A 10,108-nucleotide genomic window follows, 5' to 3' on the forward strand; every position below is an offset into this window, starting at 1 on the left:
CAGCACACCCCTGGGGGTGGGGCCAGCATGGCACACCAGAGATTGAACTCAAGCCCCAGTCCCTGCATCAAAAATTATCTTTTAATGAATAATTAACATAACTTAGCTCCCTTACAATGGTGCTGGCCTCCCTGAACTAACCACTGCATCTGGAGGGGGGTAAGTATTTAAGTAGAAACATATCAAGTGTAGACTACATTGGATCAAGCAGGGAAGTGGACATAATTGGTGAAAGAGGTTACCATTTCAGCCTATTTTATATGCCCAGGCATATTTCCTGACTAACATTTGGAAGAAAGAGCCTCAAAGAACTATCAGTTTTACTGATGGCAAGCAGGGCCATGCCTTGACCTTGAAGCAGCAGAATTTCTCCTGCTTGACTTACCCCAAAAACTGATTTATTTTACTTCACTGGTCATCCTCCTTGGCAATTCAGATTACAAGAAACATTGCTGTGAAAGTATGAGGCTATTAATTTTTCTAGGACATCAAATGGTTAAAAGGTGGATGCACAGAAAGGAATATGTAGTCCTGTTTGTAAGGTAAAAGCCTAAGAAGGCTTCATGCGTTCCATCCTATGGCTTCCTTCTCTTTCTCCCTCAAATAATCAAATTCCCCCTCGTGGTGAGGCAGGCAGTTTTCAGTTCATGCATTCATCCAGGTTAAAGTCGAACTCCACACCTAGGACTCTAACTCTTAGCAAGTTGCATCTTTCAAATCCCAACTCTACGTTGATGGGGGAAGGAGAGTACAGGCATGGTGTATGTCAGTGCCTCACTTTCCAGTGTGAGCTGGCATAACCTTGCCTTTCTCACGGCAAATAACAACTTAAAGCACATTATGGAATGAAGAACACTGACCACTTGAGGAAGGCTGGCTAGAGCCTCACATGAAGAGGACTGGGGGTGTGCGGGCAGGACCAGGGCTGGAGGGGATGCAGGCACTCAGGCAGAGAAGCCCCACACCTGAGAATGGCAGGGAGCTCTGGCCCTCCTGAGTGGCAGTTGTCCCTTCCTCTGCCAGCTCGCTCAGAAATGCCCACTTCTCCTTTTTGGTCCTAATAAAACTAGAATATACCTGTTCCCTCTCTTCTCTAATACACTCATTCACAAACTTAGTTTTTGTTTTGTGGTATGACTACTTTCTTTTGTTCATCTGACACACAACAGATAGTTGTTTAAAAGAAGTAGAGCCATGCATGTTTGTACATGCCTGTAATCCCAGCACTTGAAAGGCTGAGGCAGGAGGACTGCTGTGAGACCAAGGCCAGCCTGAATTACATAACAAGAACTTATCTAAAAAATACTAAATAAATAAAAGCATCCCCTGATCTGGTCCACTTAACCCAAATTTAAGGAAAGGTTTAATAATTGGTACAATATAACTTTAGGTGCAGGTCACAAATGTTACAGCAGAAACTAAAGGGTGACATTGTTGCAAGATGGGTAAACAGCCTTCCAGAGTCAACTACTAGTTGATTCAGGCCCACATGCACATCATATTACAGCACCTGACTGAGAGGTATTCCTGTGCTCCAGCTTCCCTATGGCTTTACCGAGAAGGAAACTGAAGTCATTGATGACTTTGTGGGCGAGGCCATTCCCACCTCACTTTCTCTGTCCCAGTTTAAGATTGGTCAGTGATCCTCTTTCATTCTACAAAACTGGAAAGGCACCTCCCTTTTGAATGACTGTCTCGGTTACTCTTCTCTCGTTGCTGGGACAAATACCCAACACCCAAAATGAAGGAAGGAAAGGTTTATTTAGCTCCCAGTTACTGGAGGTTCCAGTCCATACTCAGTGAGTGGCACAGGGCAGAGAGCAACTTTGCATGGTGGCACAGAGCAGAATGGAGGAGTAACAGCAACAATGACAACAGAGAGGAAGTCTGTCTCTCTGTCTCCCTTAATTGCATTCAGGCTGTCCGCTTCAGGCTGGGTGTAGCACTGACATACATAATCCCAGCAGTACTAAAATCCATAAATCCCAGTGGATCATGCGTTAATCTCAAACTCTAGAAGTCCCAGCCCCATGACTGCATGAGGCTTTGAGGGGACAACTAGACACAAACCATAACAATGATGACGCAATGGCTGTTATTAGTTCTGTCAATGTTTACGGCCTCTTTGTAGGTGACAAAGACTGACAAAATTTTTCACGATACACTAAAGTGCAGTTCATATTTCCTGAGCCACAAAGCAATGATACCCCCCAATTCTCAGTAAGGACTGCTTGTGGGGTTGCATTTACTTGAATACATTTGAGATAATTCAACAAGTATGTTGAAGAATGCCAGGACAGAAATGATCTGAGCTACGGCTGAAATCTCCCTCCCACCATCAGAAGACTGTCCCACTGAAACACCTGGCCCAAAAGGAAAGAGCTAGGGGTGCTTGGATGCTGTCTCCCCAAAGTACTGTCTTCGCAGGTCATCCATAACCACTCGGCAACATCATCAACATTTTCCTAGAGAATGAAACCAAAACTAACTCACCATTCTCAGAGCTCCCAGATATGACAATCTCTGAGGCAGGGGACGTGCCCACACTGTTGTTAGCTGTGACTTGGATTTGGTAAGAACCTTGGCCCAAGGTTAGTTCTGTGCCATTGGCAGGTGCATGAATACACAGGCGCTTTAACTCAGATTTTTTATCTAAATTTTGTGCAATGATATTGTAGAACAGGATCTTGCCATTAGCATGAAATTTTGACAGTGGCTGAAAAAGAATATTGACAATCATTTCAAAATGCATTTTACTTTGAAAGTATTTTAGGTTTTATTTTTTCATCTCTTCTGTCTAGGAACTGCCTGACAACCACAAATGCAAATGTGCGCATGCTCGCGTGCACACACACGCACACACATACACACACACGCACACATCAGCAAATTCATACATTTTAACAATGAAAACAGTCCTTCACACTAAGCTTAGAATCAGGTATCCTAATCTAACTGAAGTGAGTAGAGGGGACAATCATAAAGAGACAAAGCTCAAGATAGAATTTGTCCAGGGAGGAAAGACCTGACTCGGAATCCAGAGGACAGGAGACCCTAACTTGGAACAAAAACAAAGATGCAGGGGGCAGCAGAGGAGACCCGTAGCAGAAGCTGCACATCTGGAGGCTCCAGTGGGGGCCAGCCACACCCCTCATCCGGTGTTCCTTCTCACACCTAGAGTCTACCTTCCTTCTTCTAGAAGAGAGAATTTCTCGCCTGCACTCCTCATCAGCCTCCATGAGACACTGGACCCTGCCATTTTCACCCCCAGCCCTGAGGCCAAAAAGAGGCCGTCTCCTAGGGCTGTGGACAGAGCCTGGTCAGGGGACCAGCAGGTCCACATGTGTGTACACAGAGTCCTTGAGGAACGTGCCAAATGAGAGGTGGGGAAAAGCAGTGTAAGCTTTGGTGGGGTGTCCACTCTTGTCATATCGCCATGTTTGGGTCTGAGACACTGGAGAACCCAAGAGTTCTAGATGCCAAGATGGCCTTCCAGGATGTCACAAAAGCTAGTAGGCTAAGTGGAAGGAAAGCAGTCAGGCTTCATAGCTTGGTTTGTAGTTTTTAAATATAAATGAATAATGAATTAATTTTTATAGCACTGGGAACTCATGGCCGCTCATAACTAGGCATGCAGCTACATCCTTGGTCCTTTATATTTGTGATTTCAAGACAGGATCTCACTGAGTTATCCAAGTTTGCCTCAAACTTGTGATCCTCTGCCTCAGCCTCTTGAGCAGCTGGGATCATCATCGTGTGCCACTGCACCCAGCTCATAGTTTTAAAATATAGTGTATGTGGTGTGTCTATGATTACCTTACTCTGGGCCTTACACAGCTGGGACTAGGCTTCAGTAGAACTTATAAAGAAGAAGGTTCTAGTAATCAGAATTCATCATCAATGTCATAGGCTGTGAGAAGAATTATAGCTCAAGAATGAAGACATGAGTGTGCAGAGAGATTCCTCCATGGAGTGAGCAATTTTATTAAATTACAGAAAGACTCCAATACTTAGTTTCACTATGAAAAACACTGAACACACACACACACACGGAAGCAAGTTACACACTTTAAAACTACACAACTTACCTTCCAGAGTAATGCCACATTATGAAGTCCTTTGTCAGACCTCACTATTCTCCAGACATCAAGAGCCTTCGAGGGAGCTGAAATGAACCAGAACAGTCCTTGGTCATGTGATGTGTGCACAGCGAGAGACACTCAGCTTCCGCGTTGGGATGACGCCTGCCTCCTCCCTGGGTTTGTGGCTCGCATTTCACTCTCTGACTTCTGCTCACTTGCCACAGCGACACCGTTCACCCTTCTTCAGGGAACACACAGCTGGTGTTTTAGAAAGCATCAGCTGCCCCTAAAAATGCCCCCAAACTAGAAACCTTTGTAAGCACCAAGTCCTACAACTTCTGGAAGCCAATGAAAGATTCTGAGATCATCTATCAATGAGACCAGTTCTAGAAAGCCAATTAAGTAATGGCCTACAGTTTACTCTCTAGGCAGTGGGCCACTGCTACCTCTTTGCGCCACATGCAAAGGCTGCCACTGGGGCTCTGCCCTCATGACCTCCTCTGCAGGCCCTTTGCTGAAGTCACTGGAAGCACCGCCTTGTCCCCCACTGCTGCCTGAGTCCGAGGCAGCTGCTGGCTTGAGGACATGCAGGGCACCTGCTGCAGCTCCCCTCTAAGATGTTCTTGCTGCCCTGCTCTAAAATCACTTGCTTCTCTGGGTCTCTGTCTATAAGCCACACGGCCAAAGGCCCAGAAGCCTTCTTCATTTGACCTTGCCACTATCATACATGGCTCAGGGTCTAGCACTTAATGAAAGCACTTACAAAGAGTGTCTGAATGAGTCAAAGGCAAGGCAAGAGAGAACCCAGGAAAAGACCCGCCGAGCTGCTACAAAACCCCTTTTTTTCTTGCCTCCATGCAAACATTTTTACTGATTGGTTGGTGGGTTGACTGATTTCCATGGAATCTATACTTACTCAATCAACTTATCATGAGGAGGAATAAGTCTTTTAATTCAGGTCAGCTATATATATGTATGTGCCTTCACATAAAACTGTTTGGGAAGATCTCATTTATACAAAATGACAGCTAATATTTACGTAAGGGTTATAAAATCCCAGGCCAGTCACATTTTATATATCCTAACTCACTGATTCCTCCTAGCTCTATGAGGTAGACATTCTTATTTATGCATTCTGTAGATAAGGACACTAGGCTCTACAGACATTAAACTAATTGCTAAAAGTCATTTAGATGTAAGAGCAATGCTGAGATTTGAACCTAAGATAGTCAGGGCCTCAGCAGTGACACTGTGTGCCTTTAGGAAATATGTAGTCATGTGGGGGCTCAGTTTGCATGAAAAGTTCAAGTAAATGCACATAGATGGTATCTTGGTGATGGAAAAAATGATAAAATCTATATAATGTATTTTAAATTCTTCAAGAAGCACATATCTTCACTGATTTTTAAGAATACTACTAATGTCTTAATGAGCACATAGTTTTCAGCTTAAGTCATTTTCTTTAATATTTATGTAATCATCTAATCTATCGGGAATTGCACTTTGTACTCTCAGACTTCTGTTACGGTAATACTTTAATAAGCATAGGACAAAAAAATGAAAAACATATTTGTAACATTCCTCGACCACCAGAGCTATTTGTCGTCAGCCGCCACTGTGTCCACAGAGACAAACAACTTCTGCCTCCCACAGCAGTGCGTGCCTCTCAGTCCAGCATTTATTTGGGCGCAGGCAGGAGGATCACGAGTTCAAGACAAGGGTGGGCAATGCAGTGAGACCCTGTGCCACAGTAACTAAAAGAACAGAAAGAAAAAAGGGAAGAGAAAGTAGAAGGGAATGGAAAAGAAAGGAAAGGAAAGGAAAAAGAAAAGAGAAAGAGAAAGAGAAAAAAGAAAAAGTAAAAGTAGAAGAAAAAGCAAGAAAACAAGAAGGACCCACAGGTACTGTGATCACCTGCTGGGGGTCCTAACCGCACATCTTCTTTGCAAGTCATCTTTTTTTTTATTTTTATTTTTTATTTTTGGCGGAACCGGGGATTGAACTCAGATCCTTGCGTTTGCCAGTCAAGCACTTATCCTACTGAGCCATCTCCCTGGCCCCTTGCAAGTCATCTTAACAACTTCTCTCTATTCAACTACATTTTGTGAATGTACCGAAATTTTATCTCACTCTGCTTTTGCAAACTGAAAGTAAAATGATACCATCTCCCTTTTACGATTTCTATTCTGTAATATAAATCTTCCACCCTAAAATGGTTGAAAAGTTTTGCCTAAATCCCAGATTTAGTGGTGTTTGCCTGTAATCCTAATATTCTGGACTCAATCCCCAGTACTGAAAATAAGTAACTATGTAAATAGATAAAGCAATTAAATTCTAGAGGGTTAAACAGCAACCATCACAAAACTAACAAGGTGTTCCACCAGTCTTATATTCTTTTACAAGAAAGTAAGTCATTTGGTTGATAGAAAATACCTTTTTTTTTTTTTTTTTTTTTTTTTTTTTTTCTTTAGGGAAGGGTCTGCAGAGTCTGCAGGGTTCAGGGTCTTGCTACTAGATCAGACTCATAGTGATCCGCCTATTTACAGCCTCCCAAGAGCGTGGGGTTACAGGCTTGTGCCACCATGCCCAGTCTCAATTGCCATCTCAGTGCGCCCCAGGGGTGAGGCCGGCAGGGCAGGCCTGGGTATTGAACTCCTGGCTCCGGTGCCTGCTTGCAAGCACTTTAATCCACTGAGGAAAATAGCTCTTTGAAAGAGTTGTTTTGAAAAGTAACACAAAGATTCATCTCCATCTTGTGATCTACAATACTCAAGAGTTAACACTTAGGTCACTTCCTAATATCCATGCTAGTCACGGACACTTTCTTCTTGCCACAGGTATGCTGGACTCCCTCCTGCAACGGCCAGCACTCCCCGGGCCCTGCCCACTCGCCGCGCCGCTGCTGTTTCCAAGCACCACAGTGTGAGCAGCTTCGCTCTCTCCTCCCTCCATGACTTTTCTGCCCGGAGCCCTCAGCTCCAAGGGTGGAAACCTCTGGTCTGAAAGGAAGCTGCCCCTCCTTTAAGTTGCAAGTGTTGGCTGTTTGGTCCCAGCAACAGAAAAGCTGACCAAAACAACACTCCACTTAAAGGTCACCCCATATTTTTTAAATATATGGAAACTGATTTCAATAATTTTAATAAACTATTGGAAAAGCCAGCATTAAATACTTAATTGAAACCTCCGGCCCGGTGTAAGATTCCAAACGTAGTACAAAATATTCAGAGGGCTTGTGAATGACAGCACTGCTCAAAATAAGACATTGTGGGGACATGGCTGAGGGCACTATGCAGCAGTCCCTCGCGATTCTGCGGCTCCACTTTTGCAGACTCATCGTTTCGCGAGTTTTCAAAAAAATATTCATGTAAATTATTTATTGCGGATTTTCCACTGGATCGCAGGATTTTGAGGAACAGTGCAGTGTATATATGTTGCTAAAATTACATAGGTTTATGAGTTTAGAAAATAGTTGAGAACATTAGAAGTGTTTTCAAAAAGTGTGGGAAGGGTTTATAAAACTTTAAAATAGATATAACTACTAAAATAAATATAATGTTGCTACTTTGCTGATTTTCAATTATCATGGGGGTGTCTGGACTGTAACCTCCGCGGGAGGCGGGGGACTTCCACGATAAGCAAGGGACCACTGCCCAGGCCAGCTTCTGGTTAGCTACCTTCAAGCTCCACCAGTTAGAAGTCGCATGGAAGGCTACCAAAGTCAATTAAGACTCAGGACAGATGAGAACTTGTACTATAACTTCATGTAACTCAGTAGTGTCCCAAATTTTCTGATCAAGGAGATTATGGGACCAAAGAGGAAAGTGATCGATGATGTAGAGTGTGCCTAAGGAGAGTCACATGGAAAGAAAACATTTTCTCAGCCTTTCACAGAGAGCACATTGGCCAACCAATGGCCATGACTCATCCACATGGCTGACACTGACAAAGAATCTACAATCTGAGGTACAGGATCTCAGGAAAAATCCTGACGGGATTTCACTGACCTTATCAGACCCAAAAGCTACAACTGTTGTTGCATAGGTCCTGCTTTACCTTGGTCTTAACCATCCAGCAGAAAAGTATAAAAATGAAATATAAGAAGTAAAGCCATGCTGTTATGTTGAGCTGTAGGGGACTCAGGTCAACAATTTCTGACATTGCCAGTCAAGCGGAAGACCCAATACTATTAGGGACTACTGGACTCTTTTAGGATATTTTGCTGAGTTAACACATCTATAATATTCAAATAACAGAACTAAACAAAAAAGGGGATACAGATGAATGTCTATTTTGTATCTGTGTATTCAAAGTGGTTAGGATAGATATATGGTTACATTCTCTTAATGAGTAGAGGGAATTGTTGTAATAGTGCTTATAAATAGGATATCATGTCCACATCTTGTACAGCAATTAACCACTAGGAAGAGAGTATGCAATGTGTTAATTATTGAAACTGTCCTACCAATTTGATTTGAAACTGTCCCATTGCTATTTGTCTCTCAATAAAATTATGGAGAAAAAAAAGAAATCGCATGGAACCCACACTGCAGATCTGCAGCCAGGCTGTGTGGAGCAGCTCAGTCACCTACTGGATCCGCCAGCACAATCACCCTGCCTCTCTGTGCCTCGGGGTCCTCATCTGTAAAGGAAGGAGCACCTACATGTGTAGCTGGGGTAAAAGGGACAGGCGCAGTGAGTGCTTGGAGCGCTGGCTGGCACACAACAAAAGCGAGCTGCTCCTGTTGCTATCCTATCTTGGCTGCCCATTAACAGGGCAAGCAGGCTGAATCTCCTCCCTCACCTATACAGTCGCTTCATCTGGAAGAGAGGCATAATGATGCTTACTGTCTGGAGCCAGGAAGAGCTGGGTGCAGGGCCACGCCTTCTCTCCCGAGGCTCCTTTGAGCTCTAGATATAGTAACTGAGGAAAAGAAACTGTGCAGTCAGACCTGAAGAAATTCCACCACCCAGAGCTGTGGAGAAGAGACCTGGTGTGCCACTTCTGGAACAAGCCACTTACCAAAAACAGTGAGGGTCCAAGTATCACTACCACCCCAAACGCAGCTTCACTTGTCTAGTCTAAGACCACCAACTCCCATAGCACTACAGCTTGATTTGTCCCCAGACCAGAATTTAGCGTTCTCTATACCAGTTTGCAGAGCTGAGATCCAAAGTGAATACAGCCCTATAAGCAGCTTGTTGACTTTTGCAAAAATTAAAGTTAAGAGAGAAAATGTACAGTAGAAATAATACGGACATCTAATGTTTGAAGCCAGTATCTGCCCACTCATTAGGCATCTAATCCAGTCTTTTAAAAATGGTATCTTGTTTCTGTTTTCATATTTCCCTCATTTTTTTTTTTGGTAGAGCAAAAGGTGCTCAGGGAACCCAGCCCATGGCCTGAGGCCTACATGCTCCTGGGGCAAGTGACAGGGAGCTCACATACCTGCCTCAGCTGTGAGGAACGTCTGTGAGGCCCACTCGCTCCATTTCCACAAGTGCGTGGCCTCGATACACCGAATGCGGACCATGTACTCTGTGTCCGGCTGCAGCTCCCTGAAGAGAAACTCCCCGTTCACCCTGATGGAGACATTGTGCTCCTTGGTAAAAGAAAAGGAAGGAAGAGGAAAATCGTGAAGGTGGAAGTACGGGGCACAACTCATTGCAAAGCTACCTTAGAGCAGAGCAAATCCCTACCTGGAGATCAGGTCTTTGACAACAAAGAAAAGAAAATCCAAAGCCTTTTTTCCAATGCTAACAGCCTATGATTAATTCATGGCCCCTTTTAACAGATGACCCAAGTCACTGACCCCACATAGAAATAAATTCAATGTGATTTCAGTCTGTCTGCTCAGTATATAAAGCATTTTTGAAAATAGAAAATTAAGCAGTATTCTTTTCTTTCTTTTTTTCCTCAGTACTGGGGATTGAACACAAAGCCTTAGTTCTGAGCCACATTCTTAGACTCCCCTCTTTAAGTTCCTCCCTTTCAGTAATGGTCTTGCTAAATCATTAAATTATCCAGG

At 43.7% G+C, this 10,108-nt stretch overlaps 1 protein-coding gene across 3 annotated transcripts in view; it reads right to left on the reverse strand.

Moving 5' to 3' along the window:
• Osmr (oncostatin M receptor) overlaps window positions 1-10,108 on the reverse strand; it is a 69,094-nt gene that overhangs the window by 8,752 nt on the left and 50,234 nt on the right. For all 3 annotated transcript variants that reach the window (XM_023711879.1, XM_023711881.1, XM_023711884.1), the window contains exons 9-11: window positions 9,529-9,682; window positions 4,089-4,165; window positions 2,494-2,716 (exon numbers count right to left, since the gene is read on the reverse strand). In XM_023711879.1, coding sequence (XP_023567647.1) covers window positions 2,494-2,716; window positions 4,089-4,165; window positions 9,529-9,682 — 454 coding nt within the window. The remainder of the gene's footprint in view (window positions 1-2,493; window positions 2,717-4,088; window positions 4,166-9,528; window positions 9,683-10,108) is intronic.

The sequence above is a fragment of the Octodon degus genome, unplaced genomic scaffold, assembly GCF_000260255.1.
Source record: "Octodon degus isolate 3935 unplaced genomic scaffold, OctDeg1.0 scaffold00002, whole genome shotgun sequence".
Taxonomy (NCBI): Eukaryota; Metazoa; Chordata; class Mammalia; order Rodentia; family Octodontidae; genus Octodon; species Octodon degus.